The 23085-nt window shown below is 51.1% G+C and overlaps 1 protein-coding gene across 3 annotated transcripts in view; it reads left to right on the forward strand.

Moving 5' to 3' along the window:
* ice2 (interactor of little elongator complex ELL subunit 2) overlaps window positions 1–23085 on the forward strand; it is a 68818-nt gene that overhangs the window by 23334 nt on the left and 22399 nt on the right. For all 3 annotated transcript variants that reach the window (XM_045706170.2, XM_082968238.1, XM_082968239.1), the window contains 5 exons: window positions 10833–10992; window positions 13343–13524; window positions 16050–17232; window positions 17906–18072; window positions 19699–19828. In XM_045706170.2, the coding sequence (XP_045562126.2) occupies window positions 10833–10992; window positions 13343–13524; window positions 16050–17232; window positions 17906–18072; window positions 19699–19828 (1822 nt within the window). The remainder of the gene's footprint in view (window positions 1–10832; window positions 10993–13342; window positions 13525–16049; window positions 17233–17905; window positions 18073–19698; window positions 19829–23085) is intronic.

Genomic DNA, 23085 nt, shown 5'->3' on the forward strand with positions numbered 1-23085 from the left:
ACCACAGTCCTTACACCAGACCCAGTCCTTACCACAGTCCTTACACCAGACCCAGTCCTTACCACAGCCCTCACACCAGACCCAGTCCTTACACCAGACCCAGTCCTTACCACAGCCCTCACACCAGACCCAGTCCTTACCACAGTCCTCACACCAGACCCAGTCCTTACCACAGTCCTTACACCAGACCCAGTCCTCACACCAGACCCAGTCCTTACCACAGTCCTTACACCAGACCCAGTCCTCACACCAGACCCAGTCCTTACCACAGCCCTCACACCAGACCCAGTCCTTACCACAGCCCTTACACCAGACCCAGTCCTTACACCAGACCCAGTCCTTACACCAGACCCAGTCCTCACACCAGACCCAGTCCTTACCACAGCCCTTACACCAGACCCAGCCCTTACACCAGACCCAGCCCTTACACCAGACCCAGCCCTTACACCAGACCCAGTCCTTACCACAGCCCTTACACCAGACCCAGTCCTTACCACAGTCCTTACACCAGACCCAGTCCTTACACCAGACCCAGCCCTTACACCAGACCCAGCCCTCACACCAGACCCAGTCCTTACACCAGACCCAGCCCTCACACCAGACCCAGCCCTCACACCAGACCCAGCCCTCACACCAGACCCAGTCCTTACCACAGCCCTTACACCAGACCCAGTCCTTACACCAGACCCAGCCCTTACACCAGACCCAGTCCTTACACCAGACCCAGTCCTTACACCAGACCCAGTCCTTACCACAGTCCTTACACCAGACCCAGTCCTTACCACAGTCCTTACACCAGACCCAGTCCTTACACCAGACCCAGTCCTTACCACAGCCCTCACACCAGACCCAGTCCTTACACCAGACCCAGTCCTTACCACAGCCCTCACACCAGACCCAGTCCTTACCACAGCCCTTACACCAGACCCAGTCCTTACACCAGACCCAGTCCTTACCACAGCCCTTACACCAGACCCAGCCCTTACACCAGACCCAGTCCTTACACCAGACCCAGTCCTCACACCAGACCCAGTCCTTACCACAGCCCTTACACCAGACCCAGCCCTTACACCAGACCCAGTCCTTACACCAGACCCAGTCCTTACCACAGTCCTTACACCAGACCCAGTCCTTACACCAGACCCAGCCCTTACACCAGACCCAGCCCTCACACCAGACCCAGTCCTTACACCAGACCCAGCCCTCACACCAGACCCAGTCCTTACCACAGTCCTTACACCAGACCCAGTCCTTACACCAGACCCAGTCCTTACACCAGACCCAGTCCTTACACCAGACCCAGCCCTCACACCAGACCCAGCCCTTACACCAGACCCAGCCCTCACACCAGACCCAGCCCTTACACCAGACCCAGCCCTCACACCAGACCCAGCCCTTACACCAGACCCAGTCCTTACACCAGACCCAGTCCTTACACCAGACCCAGTCCTTACACCAGACCCAGTCCTTACACCAGACCCAGTCCTTACCACAGTCCTTACACCAGACCCAGTCCTTACCACAGTCCTTACACCAGACCCAGTCCTTACCACAGCCCTCACACCAGACCCAGTCCTTACACCAGACCCAGTCCTTACCACAGCCCTCACACCAGACCCAGTCCTTACCACAGTCCTCACACCAGACCCAGTCCTTACCACAGTCCTTACACCAGACCCAGTCCTCACACCAGACCCAGTCCTTACCACAGCCCTCACACCAGACCCAGTCCTTACCACAGCCCTTACACCAGACCCAGCCCTTACACCAGACCCAGTCCTTACACCAGACCCAGTCCTCACACCAGACCCAGTCCTTACCACAGCCCTTACACCAGACCCAGCCCTTACACCAGACCCAGGCTTACACCAGACCCAGCCCTTACACCAGACCCAGTCCTTACCACAGTCCTTACACCAGACCCAGTCCTTACACCAGACCCAGCCCTTACACCAGACCCAGCCCTCACACCAGACCCAGTCCTTACACCAGACCCAGCCCTCACACCAGACCCAGCCCTCACACCAGACCCAGCCCTCACACCAGACCCAGCCCTCACACCAGACCCAGCCCTCACACCAGACCCAGTCCTTACCACAGCCCTTACACCAGACCCAGTCCTTACACCAGACCCAGCCCTTACACCAGACCCAGCCCTTACACCAGACCCAGCCCTTACACCAGACCCAGTCCTTACACCAGACCCAGTCCTTACACCAGACCCAGTCCTTACACCAGACCCAGTCCTTACCACAGTCCTTACACCAGACCCAGTCCTTACCACAGTCCTTACACCAGACCCAGTCCTTACACCAGACCCAGTCCTTACCACAGCCCTCACACCAGACCCAGTCCTTACACCAGACCCAGTCCTTACCACAGCCCTCACACCAGACCCAGTCCTTACACCAGACCCAGTCCTTACCACAGCCCTCACACCAGACCCAGTCCTTACCACAGCCCTTACACCAGACCCAGTCCTTACACCAGACCCAGTCCTTACCACAGCCCTTACACCAGACCCAGCCCTTACACCAGACCCAGTCCTTACACCAGACCCAGTCCTCACACCAGACCCAGTCCTTACCACAGCCCTTACACCAGACCCAGCCCTTACACCAGACCCAGTCCTTACACCAGACCCAGTCCTTACCACAGTCCTTACACCAGACCCAGTCCTTACACCAGACCCAGTCCTTACACCAGACCCAGTCCTTACACCAGACCCAGCCCTCACACCAGACCCAGCCCTCACACCAGACCCAGCCCTCACACCAGACCCAGCCGTCACACCAGACCCAGTCCTTACACCAGACCCAGCCCTCACACCAGACCCAGCCCTCACACCAGACCCAGCCCTCACACCAGACCCAGCCCTCACACCAGACCCAGTCCTTACCACAGCCCTTACACCAGACCCAGTCCTTACACCAGACCCAGTCCTTACACCAGACCCAGTCCTTACACCAGACCCAGTCCTTACACCAGACCCAGCCCTCACACCAGACCCAGCCCTTACACCAGACCCAGCCCTTACACCAGACCCAGTCCTTACCACAGCCCTTACACCAGACCCAGCCCTCACACCAGACCCAGCCCTCACACCAGACCCAGCCCTCACACCAGACCCAGCCCTCACACCAGACCCAGCCCTCATACCAGATCCAGTCCTTACCACAGTCCTTACACCAGACCCAGTCCTTACCACAGCCCTTACACCAGACCCAGTCCTTACACCAGACCCAGTCCTTACCACAGCCCTTACACCAGACCCAGTCCTTACCACAGCCCTTACACCAGACCCAGTCCTTACACCAGACCCAGTCCTTACACCAGACCCAGTCCTTACACCAGACCCAGCCCTCACACCAGACCCAGCCCTCATACCAGACCCAGTCCTTACCACAGCCCTTACACCAGACCCAGTCCTTACCACAGCCCTCACACCAGACCCAGTCCTTACCCCAGCCCTTACACCAGACCCAGCCCTTACACCAGACCCAGTCCTTACACCAGACCCAGTCCTTACACCAGACCCAGTCCTTACCACAGTCCTTACACCAGACCCAGTCCTTACACCAGACCCAGTCCTTACCACAGCCCTTACACCAGACCCAGTCCTTACCACAGCCCTTACACCAGACCCAGTCCTCACACCAGACCCAGTCCTTACCACAGCCCTCACACCAGACCCAGTCCTTACCACAGCCCTTACACCAGACCCAGCCCTTACACCAGACCCAGTCCTTACACCAGACCCAGTCCTCACACCAGACCCAGTCCTTACCACAGCCCTTACACCAGACCCAGCCCTTACACCAGACCCAGCCCTTACACCAGACCCAGCCCTTACACCAGACCCAGTCCTTACCACAGTCCTTACACCAGACCCAGTCCTTACACCAGACCCAGCCCTCACACCAGACCCAGTCCTTACACCAGACCCAGTCCTTACACCAGACCCAGCCCTTACACCAGACCCAGCCCTCACACCAGACCCAGTCCTTACACCAGACCCAGCCCTCACACCAGACCCAGTCCTTACCACAGTCCTTACACCAGACCCAGTCCTTACACCAGACCCAGTCCTTACACCAGACCCAGTCCTTACACCAGACCCAGCCCTCACACCAGACCCAGCCCTTACACCAGACCCAGCCCTCACACCAGACCCAGCCCTTACACCAGACCCAGCCCTCACACCAGACCCAGCCCTTACACCAGACCCAGTCCTTACACCAGACCCAGTCCTTACACCAGACCCAGTCCTTACACCAGACCCAGTCCTTACACCAGACCCAGTCCTTACCACAGTCCTTACACCAGACCCAGTCCTTACCACAGTCCTTACACCAGACCCAGTCCTTACCACAGTCCTTACACCAGACCCAGTCCTTACCACAGCCCTCACACCAGACCCAGTCCTTACACCAGACCCAGTCCTTACCACAGTCCTTACACCAGACCCAGTCCTTACCACAGTCCTTACACCAGACCCAGTCCTTACACCAGACCCAGTCCTTACCACAGCCCTCACACCAGACCCAGTCCTTACACCAGACCCAGTCCTTACCACAGCCCTCACACCAGACCCAGTCCTTACCACAGCCCTTACACCAGACCCAGTCCTTACACCAGACCCAGTCCTTACCACAGCCCTTACACCAGACCCAGCCCTTACACCAGACCCAGTCCTTACACCAGACCCAGTCCTCACACCAGACCCAGTCCTTACCACAGCCCTTACACCAGACCCAGCCCTTACACCAGACCCAGTCCTTACACCAGACCCAGTCCTTACCACAGTCCTTACACCAGACCCAGTCCTTACACCAGACCCAGTCCTTACACCAGACCCAGTCCTTACACCAGACCCAGCCCTCACACCAGACCCAGCCCTCACACCAGACCCAGCCCTCACACCAGACCCAGCCGTCACACCAGACCCAGTCCTTACACCAGACCCAGCCCTCACACCAGACCCAGCCCTCACACCAGACCCAGCCCTCACACCAGACCCAGCCCTCACACCAGACCCAGTCCTTACCACAGCCCTTACACCAGACCCAGTCCTTACACCAGACCCAGTCCTTACACCAGACCCAGTCCTTACACCAGACCCAGTCCTTACACCAGACCCAGTCCTTACACCAGACCCAGCCCTCACACCAGACCCAGCCCTTACACCAGACCCAGCCCTTACACCAGACCCAGTCCTTACCACAGCCCTTACACCAGACCCAGCCCTCACACCAGACCCAGCCCTCACACCAGACCCAGCCCTCACACCAGACCCAGCCCTCACACCAGACCCAGCCCTCATACCAGATCCAGTCCTTACCACAGTCCTTACACCAGACCCAGTCCTTACCACAGCCCTTACACCAGACCCAGTCCTTACACCAGACCCAGTCCTTACCACAGCCCTTACACCAGACCCAGTCCTTACACCAGACCCAGCCCTTACACCAGACCCAGCCCTCACACCAGACCCAGCCCTTACACCAGACCCAGCCCTTACACCAGACCCAGTCCTTACCACAGTCCTTACACCAGACCCAGTCCTTACACCAGACCCAGCCCTTACACCAGACCCAGCCCTCACACCAGACCCAGCCCTCATACCAGACCCAGTCCTTACCACAGCCCTTACACCAGACCCAGTCCTTACCACAGCCCTTACACCAGACCCAGTCCTTACACCAGACCCAGTCCTTACACCAGACCCAGTCCTTACACCAGACCCAGCCCTCACACCAGACCCAGCCCTCATACCAGACCCAGTCCTTACCACAGCCCTTACACCAGACCCAGTCCTTACCACAGCCCTCACACCAGACCCAGTCCTTACCCCAGCCCTTACACCAGACCCAGCCCTTACACCAGACCCAGTCCTTACACCAGACCCAGTCCTTACACCAGACCCAGTCCTTACCACAGTCCTTACACCAGACCCAGTCCTTACACCAGACCCAGTCCTTACCACAGCCCTTACACCAGACCCAGTCCTTACCACAGCCCTTACACCAGACCCAGTCCTCACACCAGACCCAGTCCTTACCACAGCCCTCACACCAGACCCAGTCCTTACCACAGCCCTTACACCAGACCCAGCCCTTACACCAGACCCAGTCCTTACACCAGACCCAGTCCTCACACCAGACCCAGTCCTTACCACAGCCCTTACACCAGACCCAGCCCTTACACCAGACCCAGCCCTTACACCAGACCCAGCCCTTACACCAGACCCAGTCCTTACCACAGTCCTTACACCAGACCCAGTCCTTACACCAGACCCAGCCCTCACACCAGACCCAGTCCTTACACCAGACCCAGTCCTTACACCAGACCCAGCCCTTACACCAGACCCAGCCCTCACACCAGACCCAGTCCTTACACCAGACCCAGCCCTCACACCAGACCCAGTCCTTACCACAGTCCTTACACCAGACCCAGTCCTTACACCAGACCCAGTCCTTACACCAGACCCAGTCCTTACACCAGACCCAGCCCTCACACCAGACCCAGCCCTTACACCAGACCCAGCCCTCACACCAGACCCAGCCCTTACACCAGACCCAGCCCTCACACCAGACCCAGCCCTTACACCAGACCCAGTCCTTACACCAGACCCAGTCCTTACACCAGACCCAGTCCTTACACCAGACCCAGTCCTTACACCAGACCCAGTCCTTACCACAGTCCTTACACCAGACCCAGTCCTTACCACAGTCCTTACACCAGACCCAGTCCTTACCACAGTCCTTACACCAGACCCAGTCCTTACCACAGCCCTCACACCAGACCCAGTCCTTACACCAGACCCAGTCCTTACCACAGTCCTTACACCAGACCCAGTCCTTACCACAGTCCTTACACCAGACCCAGTCCTTACACCAGACCCAGTCCTTACCACAGCCCTCACACCAGACCCAGTCCTTACACCAGACCCAGTCCTTACCACAGCCCTCACACCAGACCCAGTCCTTACCACAGCCCTTACACCAGACCCAGTCCTTACACCAGACCCAGTCCTTACCACAGCCCTTACACCAGACCCAGCCCTTACACCAGACCCAGTCCTTACACCAGACCCAGTCCTCACACCAGACCCAGTCCTTACCACAGCCCTTACACCAGACCCAGCCCTTACACCAGACCCAGTCCTTACACCAGACCCAGTCCTTACCACAGTCCTTACACCAGACCCAGTCCTTACACCAGACCCAGTCCTTACACCAGACCCAGTCCTTACACCAGACCCAGCCCTCACACCAGACCCAGCCCTCACACCAGACCCAGCCCTCACACCAGACCCAGCCGTCACACCAGACCCAGTCCTTACACCAGACCCAGCCCTCACACCAGACCCAGCCCTCACACCAGACCCAGCCCTCACACCAGACCCAGCCCTCACACCAGACCCAGTCCTTACCACAGCCCTTACACCAGACCCAGTCCTTACACCAGACCCAGTCCTTACACCAGACCCAGTCCTTACACCAGACCCAGTCCTTACACCAGACCCAGTCCTTACACCAGACCCAGCCCTCACACCAGACCCAGCCCTTACACCAGACCCAGCCCTTACACCAGACCCAGTCCTTACCACAGCCCTTACACCAGACCCAGCCCTCACACCAGACCCAGCCCTCACACCAGACCCAGCCCTCACACCAGACCCAGCCCTCACACCAGACCCAGCCCTCATACCAGATCCAGTCCTTACCACAGTCCTTACACCAGACCCAGTCCTTACCACAGCCCTTACACCAGACCCAGTCCTTACACCAGACCCAGTCCTTACCACAGCCCTTACACCAGACCCAGTCCTTACACCAGACCCAGCCCTTACACCAGACCCAGCCCTCACACCAGACCCAGCCCTTACACCAGACCCAGCCCTTACACCAGACCCAGTCCTTACCACAGTCCTTACACCAGACCCAGTCCTTACACCAGACCCAGCCCTTACACCAGACCCAGCCCTCACACCAGACCCAGTCCTTACACCAGACCCAGCCCTCACACCAGACCCAGCCCTCACACCAGACCCAGCCCTCACACCAGACCCAGCCCTCACACCAGACCCAGCCCTCACACCAGACCCAGCCCTCACACCAGACCCAGCCCTCACACCAGACCCAGTCCTTACCACAGCCCTTACACCAGACCCAGTCCTTACACCAGACCCAGCCCTTACACCAGACCCAGCCCTTACACCAGACCCAGCCCTTACACCAGACCCAGTCCTTACTACAGACCCAGTCCTTACACCAGACCCAGTCCTTACACCAGACCCAGTCCTTACCACAGTCCTTACACCAGACCCAGTCCTTACCACAGTCCTTACACCAGACCCAGTCCTTACACCAGACCCAGTCCTTACCACAGCCCTCACACCAGACCCAGTCCTTACACCAGACCCAGTCCTTACCACAGCCCTCACACCAGACCCAGTCCTTACCACAGCCCTTACACCAGACCCAGTCCTTACACCAGACCCAGTCCTTACCACAGCCCTTACACCAGACCCAGCCCTTACACCAGACCCAGTCCTTACACCAGACCCAGTCCTCACACCAGACCCAGTCCTTACCACAGCCCTTACACCAGACCCAGCCCTTACACCAGACCCAGTCCTTACACCAGACCCAGTCCTTACCACAGTCCTTACACCAGACCCAGTCCTTACACCAGACCCAGCCCTTACACCAGACCCAGCCCTCACACCAGACCCAGTCCTTACACCAGACCCAGCCCTCACACCAGACCCAGTCCTTACCACAGTCCTTACACCAGACCCAGTCCTTACACCAGACCCAGTCCTTACACCAGACCCAGTCCTTACACCAGACCCAGCCCTCACACCAGACCCAGCCCTTACACCAGACCCAGCCCTCACACCAGACCCAGCCCTTACACCAGACCCAGCCCTCACACCAGACCCAGCCCTTACACCAGACCCAGTCCTTACACCAGACCCAGTCCTTACACCAGACCCAGTCCTTACACCAGACCCAGTCCTTACACCAGACCCAGTCCTTACACCAGACCCAGTCCTTACCACAGTCCTTACACCAGACCCAGTCCTTACCACAGTCCTTACACCAGACCCAGTCCTTACCACAGCCCTCACACCAGACCCAGTCCTTACACCAGACCCAGTCCTTACCACAGCCCTCACACCAGACCCAGTCCTTACCACAGTCCTCACACCAGACCCAGTCCTTACCACAGTCCTTACACCAGACCCAGTCCTCACACCAGACCCAGTCCTTACCACAGCCCTCACACCAGACCCAGTCCTTACCACAGCCCTTACACCAGACCCAGCCCTTACACCAGACCCAGTCCTTACACCAGACCCAGTCCTCACACCAGACCCAGTCCTTACCACAGCCCTTACACCAGACCCAGCCCTTACACCAGACCCAGCCCTTACACCAGACCCAGCCCTTACACCAGACCCAGTCCTTACCACAGTCCTTACACCAGACCCAGTCCTTACACCAGACCCAGCCCTTACACCAGACCCAGCCCTCACACCAGACCCAGTCCTTACACCAGACCCAGCCCTCACACCAGACCCAGCCCTCACACCAGACCCAGCCCTCACACCAGACCCAGCCCTCACACCAGACCCAGCCCTCACACCAGACCCAGCCCTCACACCAGACCCAGCCCTCACACCAGACCCAGTCCTTACCACAGCCCTTACACCAGACCCAGTCCTTACACCAGACCCAGCCCTTACACCAGACCCAGCCCTTACACCAGACCCAGCCCTTACACCAGACCCAGTCCTTACACCAGACCCAGTCCTTACACCAGACCCAGTCCTTACACCAGACCCAGCCCTCACACCAGACCCAGCCCTCACACCAGACCCAGCCCTCACACCAGACCCAGCCGTCACACCAGACCCAGTCCTTACACCAGACCCAGCCCTCACACCAGACCCAGCCCTCACACCAGACCCAGCCCTCACACCAGACCCAGCCCTCACACCAGACCCAGTCCTTACCACAGCCCTTACACCAGACCCAGTCCTTACACCAGACCCAGTCCTTACACCAGACCCAGTCCTTACACCAGACCCAGTCCTTACACCAGACCCAGTCCTTACACCAGACCCAGCCCTCACACCAGACCCAGCCCTCACACCAGACCCAGCCCTCACACCAGACCCAGCCGTCACACCAGACCCAGTCCTTACACCAGACCCAGCCCTCACACCAGACCCAGCCCTCACACCAGACCCAGCCCTCACACCAGACCCAGCCCTCACACCAGACCCAGTCCTTACCACAGCCCTTACACCAGACCCAGTCCTTACACCAGACCCAGTCCTTACACCAGACCCAGTCCTTACACCAGACCCAGTCCTTACACCAGACCCAGCCCTCACACCAGACCCAGCCCTTACACCAGACCCAGCCCTTACACCAGACCCAGTCCTTACCACAGCCCTTACACCAGACCCAGCCCTCACACCAGACCCAGCCCTCACACCAGACCCAGCCCTCACACCAGACCCAGCCCTCACACCAGACCCAGCCCTCATACCAGATCCAGTCCTTACCACAGTCCTTACACCAGACCCAGTCCTTACCACAGCCCTTACACCAGACCCAGTCCTTACACCAGACCCAGTCCTTACCACAGCCCTTACACCAGACCCAGCCCTTACCACATTGGTTATTGCGTCAGGTTGGATCTCAGTCGTTGGGAGGCCTTTGTATATGAACTCAGCTATTAAACACACTTCCATTGATGTGTCTTAGAGGCCTCATTTTATACACTAATGTTGGTATTTGTTTCACGTTTAGGGCGTCAGTACTGACAGTAATGCAGAGAAGCTGAGTGGTCGGTATGAACCCCATGTTGTCCTGAGTAGAGAAAGTCTGGTCAGACTGCTGGACAACCATGGTCCGGACTTCACTGATCCCTGGGAGTTACCTGTAGTGGTCAAAACCAATCCTGGAAGAGGTAGGATATAACCTGACCCCTCATCCTGACCCTAACCCTTAACCCCTCATCCTGACCCTAACCCCTCATCCTGACCCTAACCCCTGACCCCTCATCCTGACCCTAACCCCTCATCCTGACCCCTCATCCTGACCCTAACCTCTCATCCTGACCCTAACCCCTCATCCTGACCCTAACCCCTAACCCTGGGAGTTACCTGTAGTGGTCAAAACCAACCCTGGAAGAGGTAGGATATAACCTGACCCCTCATCCTGACCCTAACCCCTCATCCTGACCCTAACCCCTCATCCTGACCCTAACCCCTCATCCTGACCCTAACCCCTAACCCTGGGAGTTACCTGTAGTGGTCAAAACCAATCCTGGAAGAGGTAGGATATAACCTAACCCCTCATCCTGACCCTAACCCCTCATCCTGACCCTAACCCCTTATCCTGACCCTAACCCCTGACCCCTCATCCTGACCCTAACCACTGACCCTGGGAGTTACCTGTAGTGGTCAAAACCAACCCTGGAAGAGGTAGGATATAACCTAACCCCTCATCCTGACCCTAACCCCTCATCCTGACCCTAACCCCTCATCCTGACCCTAACCCCTGACCCCTCATCCTGACCCTAACCCCTGACCCTGGGAGTTACCTGTAGTGGTCAAAACCAACCCTGGAAGAGGTAGGATATAACCTAACCCCTCATCCTGACCCTAACCCCTCATTCTGACCCTAAGTACCAGGTAATAACATGGGTATATACAGGGAGTACCAGGTAATAACATGGGTATATACAGGAAGTACCAGGTAATAACATGGCTATATACAGGAGGTACCAGGTAATAACATGGCTATATACAGGGAGTACCAGGTAATAACATGGCTATATACAGGAAGTACCAGGTAATAACATGGCTATATACAGGGAGTACCAGGTAATAACATGGTTATATACAGGGAGTACCAGGTAATAACATGGTTATATACAGGAAGTACCAGGTAATAACATGGCTATATACAGGAAGTACCAGGTAATAACATGGCTATATACAGGAAGTACCAGGTAATAACATGGCTATATACAGGAAGTACCAGGTAATAACATGGCTATATACAGGGAGTACCAGGTAATAACATGGCTATATACAGGGAGTACCAGGTAATAACATGGTTATATACAGGGAGTACCAGGTAATAATATGGCTATATACAGGAAGTACCAGGTAGTAACATGGTTATATACAGGGAGTACCAGGTAATAACATGGTTATATACAGGGAGTACCAGGTAATAACATGGCTATATACAGGGAGTACCAGGTAATAACATGGGTATATACAGGAAGTACCAGGTAATAACATGGTTATATACAGGGAGTACCAGGTAATAACATGGTTATATACAGGGAGTACCAGGTAATAACATGGCTATATACAGGAAGTACCAGGTAATAACATGGCTATATACAGGAAGTACCAGGTAATAACATGGCTATATACAGGAAGTACCAGGTAATAACATGGCTATATACAGGGAGTACCAGGTAATAACATGGCTATATACAGGAAGTACCAGGTAATAACATGGCTATATACAGGGAGTACCAGGTAATAACATGGCTATATACAGGAAGTACCAGGTAATAACATGGCTATATACAGGGAGTACCAGGTAATAACATGGCTATATACAGGGAGTACCAGGTAATAACATGGCTATATACAGGAAGTACCAGGTAATAACATGGCTATATACAGGGAGTACCAGGTAATAACATGGCTATATACAGGAAGTACCAGGTAATAACATGGCTATATACAGGGAGTACCAGGTAATAACATGGCTATATACAGGAAGTACCAGGTAATAACATGGCTATATACAGGAAGTACCTTTATCGTCTGTGATTGCCTGGAGTCCCTGCCATATCTAGTGTGTCTGAGCTGTTGAATTGCAACTCCACTTTGTCCCTGTGTTGTCATTTGTGCCTCTTGTGTTGGTCTGTTTGTACACGTCCATGTTCCCAGTCACCTTGCTGTGGTTAAATGTGGTGGTTCTGCCATCTATCCACGTTTTTAGGTTTTGGATAAGTTCTAATCATCACAGTCTTATTAACAACATCCTCTATGCACTTCCTGGTGAACCCAGTCTGTCTATACGCCCATGCTATTCCCAGAAGTCACCTGGAACATTTCCCAGTCCAGGTGATCAAAACTGTTTTGAAGCATAGATTCCAATTGGTCAGACCAACAGTCCAATGAGAGATCTCCCATGTTCAGACCTGCCATAAAGTTAACATCCGTTTTAATAAACTAGTTTTCATGATGTGAACCAGCAGACCTGTGAGTAATGTATCTGTGTTGCAGGCAGTAGCCAGAGTAAGACGGTGTTCGTCGACCCTCCGCTGCTGCAGACGGAGTTGACGGTGAGAGAGAGGAGTCAGCTGTTCCACGAGGAGAGCATGAAGCTGTCAGTCAACAAGACTGGAACCAAGAATGTCTTCCACCTCATGACTGAGACTCCAGCTATGAACAAACAACTACCTGCTGTATGTAGCCTACCCCTGACCCCTGACCCCTGACCTTAACCCTACATCTCCTAGCTGTCTGTAGCCTAACCCCTGACCCCTGACCTTAACCCTACATCTCCTAGCTGTATGTACCCTAACCCCTGACCCCTGACCTTAACCCTACATCTCCTAGCTGTCTGTAGCCTAACCCCTAACCCCTGACCTTAATACATCTCCTAGCTGTCTGTAGCCTAACCCCTGACCTTAACCCTACATCTCCTAGCTGTCTGTAGCCTGACCCCTGACCTTAACCCTACATCTCCTAGCTGTCTGTAGCCTAACCCCTGACCTTAACCCTACATCTCCTAGCTGTCTGTAGCCTGACCCCTGACCTTAACCCTACATCTCCTAGCTGTCTGTACCCTGACCCCTGACCTTAACCCTACATCTCCTAGCTGTCTGTAGCCTAACCCCTGACCTTAACCCTACATCTCCTAGCTGTATGTACCCTAACTAACCCCTGACCTTAACCCTACATCTCCTAGCTGTCTGTAGCCTAACCCCTAACCCCTGACCTTAACCCTACATCTCCTAGCTGTCTGTAGCCTAACTAACCCCTGACCTTAACCTCTCTGGGCCAGTGGGATGCTTGCGTCCCACCTACTCAACAGCCAGTGTAATCCCGTGGCGCGATATTCAAATACCTTAGAAATGCTATTACTTCAATTTCTCAAACATATGACTATTTTACAGCATTTTAAAGACAAGACTCTCGTTAATCTAACCACACTGTCCGATTTCAAAAAGGCTTTACAACGAAAGCAAAACATTAGATTATGTCAGCAGAGTACCCAGCCAGAAATAATTAGACACCCATTTTTCAAGCTAGCATATAATGTCACATAAACCCAAACCACAGCTAAATGCAGCACTAACCTTTGATGATCTTCATCAGATGACAACCCTAGGACATTATGTTATACAATACATGCATGTTTTGTTCAATCAAGTTCATATTTATATCAAAAACCAGCTTTTTACATTAGCATGTGACTAGCATGTGACTAGCATTCCCACCGAACACTGCCGGTGAATTTACTAAATTACTCACGATAAACGTTCACAAAAAGCATAACAATTATTTTAAGAATTATAGATACAGAACTCCTCTATGCACTTGCTATGTCCGATTTAAAATAGCTTTTTGGTGAAAGCACATTGTGCAATATTCTGAGTAGATAGCCCGGCCATCACAGGCTAGCTATTTTGACACCCACCAAGTGTGGTACTCAACTCCGATTTACTATTAGAAAAGTTTGATTACCTTTGCTGTTCTTCGTCAGAATGCACTCCCAGGACTTCTACTTCAATAACAAATGTTGGTTTGGTTCCAAATAATCCATAGTTATATCCAAATAGCGGCGTTTTGTTCGTGCGTTCAAGACACTATCCGAAGGGTAAAGAAGGGTGACGCGCCTGACGCGTTTCGTGACAAAAAATTTCAAAATATTCCATTACCGTACTTCGAAGCATGTCAACCGCTGTTTAAAATCAATTTTTATGCTATTTTTCTCATAAAAAAGCGATAATATTCCGACCGGAAGTCGTTGTTTTCGTTCAAAGGGAGAGAAAGTAAACATGGTGTCGGCTCGTGCACGCGCGCCCCGTCCCATTGTCCTCAGATCGGCCACTTACAAATGCGCTACTGTTTTTCAGCCATGGCCTGCAAAGTCACCATTCATCGTTCTGGCGCCTTCTGAGAGCCTATGGGAGCGTTAGAAAATGTCACGTTATGCCAGAGATCCCCTGTTTTGGTTAGAGATGATCAAGAAGGCCATGAAATGGTCAGAGAGGGCGCTTCCTGTTTGGAATCTTCTCAGGTTTTGGCCTGCCATATGAGTTCTGTTATACTCACAGACACCATTCAAACAGTTTTAGAAACTTTAGGGTGTTTTCTATCCAACTCAAACAATTATATGCATATTCTAGTTACTGGGCAGGAGTAGTAACCAGATTAAATCGGGTACGTTTTTTTATCCGGCCGTGCAAATACTGCCCCCTATCCCCAACAGGTTAACCCTACATCTCCTAGCTGTATGTAGCCTAACCCCTGACCTTAACCCTACATCTCCTAGCTGTATGTAGCCTGACCCCTGACCTTAACCTTACATCTCCTAGCTGTATGTAGCCTGACCCCTGACCTTAACCCTACATCTCCTAGCTGTCTGTAGCCTGACCCCTGACCTTAACCCTACATCTCCTAGCTGTCTGTAGCCTAACCCCTGACCCCTGACCTTAACCCTACATCTCCTAGCTGTCTGTAGCCTAACCCCTGACCTTAACCCTACATCTCCTAGCTGTCTGTACCCTAACCCCTGACTTCTGACCTTAACCATACATCTCCTAGCTGTCTGTACCCTAACCCCTGACCTTAACCCTACATCTCCTAGCTGTCTGTACTCAGTGTGTGTGTGCTCTACAGGAGAGCTGTAACTCAGTGTGTGTGTGTGCTCTACAGGAGAGCTGTAACTCAGTGTGTGTGTGTGTGTGTGTGTGCTCTACAGGAGAGCTCTCAGAGGAGGCTGGTGTCATTTGAGACCTCTGGTCTGGACTTTGGACTGGATCTCACAGACCTAGAAACATTTGGAGAAGCGACTCAGTCCCCCAAGAGGCTGAAGACCCATAATCTACAGAAAGACTTGGTCAGTCAGCCGAAAGACTTGGTCAGTCAGCCGAAAGACTTGGTCAGTCCGCCAAAAGACTTGGTCAGTCCGCCAAAAGACTTGGTCAGTCCGCCAAAAGACTTGGTCAGTCCGCCGAAAGACTTGGTCAGTCCGCCGAAAGACTTGGTCAGTCAGCCGAAAGACTTGGTCAGTCAGCCAACAGACTTGGTCAGTCAGCCAACAGACTTGGTCAGTCAGCCAACAGACTTGGTCAGTCAGCCAACAGACTTGGTCAGTCAGCCAACAGACTTGGTCAGTCCGCCAACAGACTTGGTCAGTCAGCCTAAAACCAAGTCTAAACAGTACAGTGGGACCCTGGTTAAAGAGGAATCTAAGGCCAGCAGAACTCCGGATGAAGAGGGGAACTTATTCTGGACAAACAGGACGGTGGTTTCAGAGACAGAGGAGAGAGAGCAGAGCTGTGCTGAACAATCATTGGCTGCTACTGTCCCTTCAGCCAATCAGCTGAAACCTGGCTCTGTTCAGGACTCTGAGGAGCAGTTTTCCTCAGGCGGAGACTCGGAAGACGAGCGCCTGGTGATTGATGACCCTGTGTCCCCAGTCTCCACCACCAACAGGTTACCCCCAGCCACGATGACCCAACTCTCCCCAACACGTCAACAGGACACCCCTCGACCCCCCTGTGCCTCCTCACCGCCACCCCTCGCCCCTCTCTGCCTCCTCACCACCACCCCTCGACCCCCCTGTGCCTCCTCACCGCCACCCCTTGCCCCTGGGACAAGGAGAGTGGCCAGGAAGGCTAAGGTACCAGGGGGCTGCGACCAGCTGGATCAGATCCTAGCCATGCAGAAGGCCATGCTCAAACCCAAACCCAACCAGACCCAGGACCCAGCCAGAACCTGCTCCTCCCAGGCCGCAGAACCCCTCTCCAACCCAAACCCCCAGTCGCTGGTGAAGCCCAGCGTGTCCAATTACCTGGACAGTACCCAGGATGGAGAGACATATGTCGACGCCCCTTCTCAACCTGGACCAATAGACAACAGGAAGACTGTACAACAGAAACGTTAGTATTGACAGATAGAAATATATTCCAACGGTATGTGAGACTGTAGCATGGTATGTGTGTAATGATGATAGCCGTGGATGTGTTACATGTTAATGTGTCCCCCTGTGTTACATGTTAATGTGTCCCCCCCCAGGGCTGCTGTGTTACATGTTAATGTGCCCCCCCCCCTTTCAGGGCTGCTGTGTTACATGTTAATGTGTCCCCCCCCAGGGCTGCTGTGTTACATGTTAATGTGTCCCCCCCAGGGCTGCTGTGTTACATGTTAATGTGTCCCCCCCAGGGCTGCTGTGTTACATGTTAATGTGTCCCCCCCAGGGCTGCTGTGTTACATGTTAATGTGTCCCCCCCAGGGCTGCTGTGTTACATGTTAATGTGTCCCCCCCAGGGCTGCTGTGTTACATGTTAATGTGTCCCCCCCAGGGCTGCTGTGTTACATGTTAATGTGTCCCCCCCAGGGCTGCTGTGTTACATGTTAATGTGTCCCCCCCCAGGGCTGCTGTGTTACATGTTAATGTGTCCCCCCCAGGGCTGCTGTGTTACATGTTAATGTGTCCCCCTCAGGGCTGCTGTGTTACATGTTAATGTGTCCCCCCCCCACAGGGCTGCTGTGTTACATGTTAATGTGTCCCCCCCAGGGCTGCTGTGTTACATGTTAATGTGTCCCCCCCAGGGCTGCTGTGTGAGGATCTCATGGGGGGTGCTGAGGATGAGGAGGACTATTTGAGTCCAGAGGAAGGAAACCTGCTGTATAAACTGTACAGTTTACAGGACCTGCTGCTGCTGGTGCGGAGTGATGTTTATCTGGCACACACTCGCAGGCTGGGCACCAGCAACAAGGTCTGGAACACACACACACACACACACACACACATCTCTGTTTCCACTACCATGTAGCCAGGTGGCTCTGGATAAAGGTGTCTGCCTAAATGGCATTTATTATTAAAGTCTCCTTTGACTCTACCAACTAGCAGTCCAGTGTAGTTACCATTCCTTTCCACTAGATGGCAGCTACTAGCAGTCCAGTGTAGTTACCATTCCTTTCCACTAGATGGCAGCTACTAGCAGTCCAGTGTAGTTACCATTCCTTTCCACTAGATGGCAGCTACTAGCAGTCCAGTGTAGTTACCATTCCTTTCCACTAGATGGCAGCTACTAGCAGTCCAGTGTAGTTACCATTACTTTCCACTAGATGGCAGCTACTAGCAGTCCAGTGCAGTTACCATTCCTTTCCACTAGATGGCAGCCAAAGCTAGTTGAAGTCACTACTCAACTGGTTTTATTCAACGTCTATGTACATTTTCCACACAGAGTCTGTGCCTGTATTTAGTTTTCATGCTAGTGAGGGCCGAGAATCCACTCTCACATTAGGTACGTGGTTGCAAAGGGCATCAGTGTCTTAACAGCGAGATTTACCAAGGCAGGATACTCTGAGCGCAGCCCTATTCACAAATCTGGCAGTGGCTTCTGATTAAATTCAATCTTCACAGAACCGCTTGTTGCAATTTTGATGAGTCTCTCTTGTTCAGATATCGGTAAGTGGACTGGAGGCAGAGCATGAAATGGATAACAAAGATCCCAGATATGGGCCATACCCACAAAAAGCTTATTTCTGTTGGCGAGTATTTCTCCTTTGCCAAGATCATTCATCCACCTGACAGGTGTGGCATATCAACAAGCTGATTAAACAGCATGATCATTACACAGGTGCACCTTGTGCTGGGGACAATAAAAGGTCACTCTTAAATGTGCAGTTTTGTCACACAACGCAATGCAACAGAAGTCTCAAGTTTTGAGGGAGCGGTGCAATCGGCATGCTGACTGCAGGAATGTTCACCACGGCTGTTGCCATAGAATTGAATGTTCTTCTCTCTACCATAAGCCGCCTCCAATGTCGTGTTAAGAGAATTTGGCAGTACGTCCAACCGGCCTCACAACCACAGACAACGTGTAACCATGCCAACCCAGGACCTGCACATCCGGCTTCTTGACACCACCTGGACAGCTGATGAAACTGGGGGTTTCGCACAAACTGTCAGAAACCGTCTCAGGGAAGCTCATCTCGTTGCTCGTCGTCCTCACCAGGGTCGTGACCTGACTGCGGTTTTTGGCATCAAAACCGACTTCAGTGGGGAAATGCTCACCTTCGATGGACACTGGCACGCTGGAGAAGTGTGCTCTTCAATGAATTCAAAATTAACTTTGGAATTTTGTGTATTTTTCGGCTTCAGACAAAAGCTAATATTTCACTTAAAACAGTTTTTTGGTTTAATATACTCCCTCTTTGTAAACATGTACCACACATCTGGTATATGCTGTTCACTGTGTTGAGTAAACCCTTAGTAAACCTTTAGTAAACCCTTAGTCAACCCTTAGTCAACACTTAGTAAACCTTTAGTAAACCTTTAGTAAACCTTTAGTAAACCCTTAGTAAACCCTTAGTAAACCTGTGTGTGTGTCCTGCAGGTAGTCCCTGTCTATGTCCTGTCCAAGATGGAGTACCAGCTTTCTTATGGAGTGGAGAGTCTAACTAAGACTGAGGCCTGCCGGCTGTGGGCTGAGACACTACTACACTCCAGCACTGTCCCCTATATAGGTAATATACTACTACACTACTACACTCCAGCACTGTCCCCTATATAGGTAATACACTACTACACTACTACACTGTCCCCTATATAGGTAATACACTACTACACTACTACACTGTCCCCTATATAGGTAATATACTACTACACTACTACACTGTCCCCTATATAGGTAATATACTACTACACTACTACACTGTCCCCTATATAGGTAATATACTACTACACTCCAGCACTGTCCCCTATATAGGTAATATACTACTACACTACTACACTGTCCCCTATATAGGTAATATACTACTACACTCCAGCACTGTCCCCTATATAGGTAATATACTACTACACTACTACACTGTCCCCTATATAGGTAATACACTACTACACTACTACACTGTCCCCTATATAGGTAATACACTACTACACTACTACACTGTCCCCTATATAGGTAAGATACTACTACACTGTCCCCTATATAGGTAATATACTTAAACACTACTACACTGTCCCCTATATAGGTAATATACTACTACACTACTACACTGTCCCCTATATAGGTAATATACTACTACACTACTACACTACTACACTGTCCCCTATATAGGTAATATACTACTACACTACTACACTGTCCCCTATATAGGTACTACACTACTACACTGTCCCCTATATAGGTAAGATACTACTACACTACTACACTACTACACTGTCCCCTATATAGGTAATACACTACTACACTGTCCCCTATATAGGTAATATACTACTACACTACTACACTACTACACTGTCCCCTATATAGGTAATATACTACTACACTACTACACTGTCCCCTATATAGGTAATATACTACTACACTACTACACTACTACACTGTCCCCTATATAGGTAATATACTACTATACTACTACACTACTACACTGTCCCCTATATAGGTAATATACTACTACACTACTACACTGTCCCCTATATAGGTAATATACTACTACACTACTACACTGTCCCCTATATAGGTAATACACTACTACACTACTACACTGTCCCCTATATAGGTAAGATACTACTACACTACTACACTGTCCCCTATATAGGTAATACACTACTACACTGTCCCCTATATAGGTAATATACTACTACACTACTACCCTACTACACTGTCCCCTATATAGGTAATATACTACTACACTACTACACTGTCCCCTATATAGGTAATATACTACTACACTACTACACTACTACACTGTCCCCTATATAGGTAATATACTACTATACTACTACACTACTACACTGTCCCCTATATAGGTAATACACTACTACACTACTATACTGTCCCCTATATAGGTAAGATACTACTACACTACTACACTGTCCCCTATATAGGTAATATACTACTACACTCCAGCACTGTCCCCTATATAGGTAATATACTACTACACTACTACACTGTCCCCTATATAGGTAATATACTACTATACTACTACACTACTACACTGTCCCCTATATAGGTAATATACTACTATACTACTACACTACTACACTGTCCCCTATATAGGTAAGATACTACTATACTACTACACTACTACACTGTCCCCTATATAGGTAAGATACTACTACACTACTACACTACTACACTGTCCCCTATATAGGTAATATACTACTACACTACTACACTGTCCCCTATATTGGTAATATACTACTACACTACTACACTGTCCCCTATATAGGTAATATACTACTACACTACTACACTGTCCCCTATATAGGTAATATACTACTACACTACTACACTACTACACTGTCCCCTATATAGGTAATATACTACTACACTTCTACACTGTCCCCTATATAGGTAAGATACTACTATACTACTACACTGTCCCCTATATAGGTAATATACTACTACACTACTATACTGTCCCCTATATAGGTAAGATACTACTACACTACTACACTGTCCCCTATATAGGTAATATACTACTACACTCCAGCACTGTCCCCTATATAGGTAATATACTACTACACTACTACACTGTCCCCTATATAGGTAAGATACTACTATACTACTACACTACTACACTGTCCCCTATATAGGTAAGATACTACTACACTACTACACTACTACACTGTCCCCTATATAGGTAATATACTACTACACTACTACACTACTACACTGTCCCCTATATTGGTAATATACTACTACACTACTACACTGTCCCCTATATAGGTAATATACTACTACACTACTACACTGTCCCCTATATAGGTAATATACTACTACACTACTACACTACTACACTGTCCCCTATATAGGTAATATACTACTACACTTCTACACTGTCCCCTATATAGGTAAGATACTACTATACTACTACACTGTCCCCTATATAGGTAATATACTACTACACTACTACACTGTCCCCTATATAGGTAATATACTACTACACTACTACACTGTCCCCTATATAGGTAATATACTACTACACTACTACACTACTACACTGTCCCCTATATAGGTAAGATACTACTACACTACTACACTACTACACTGTCCCCTATATAGGTAATATACTACTATACTACTACACTACTACACTGTCCCCTATATAGGTAATATACTACTACACTACTACACTGTCCCCTATATAGGTAATATACTACTACACTACTACACTACTACACTGTCCCCTATATAGGTAATATACTACTACACTACTACACTGTCCCCTATATAGGTAATATACTACTACACTACTACACTGTCCCCTATATTGGTAAGATACTACTACACTACTACACTACTACACTGTCCCCTATATAGGTAATATACTACTACACTACTACACTACTACACTGTCCCCTATATAGGTAATATACTACTACACTACTACACTGTCCCCTATATAGGTAATATACTACTACACTACTACACTGTCCCCTATATAGGTAATATACTACTACACTACTACACTGTCCCCTATATAGGTAAGATACTACTACACTACTACACTGTCCCCTATATAGGTAAGATACTACTACACTACTACACTACTACACTGTCCCCTATATAGGTAATATACTACTACACTACTACACTGTCCCCTATATAGGTAAGATACTACTACACTACTACACTACTACACTGTCCCCTATATAGGTAAGATACTACTACACTACTACACTGTCCCCTATATAGGTAATATACTACTACACTACTACACTGTCCCCTATATAGGTAATATACTACTACACTACTACACTGTCCCCTATATAG

Source organism: Salmo salar, chromosome 23, assembly GCF_965601325.2.
Source record: "Salmo salar chromosome 23, fSalSal1, whole genome shotgun sequence".
NCBI lineage: Eukaryota > Metazoa > Chordata > Actinopteri > Salmoniformes > Salmonidae > Salmo > Salmo salar.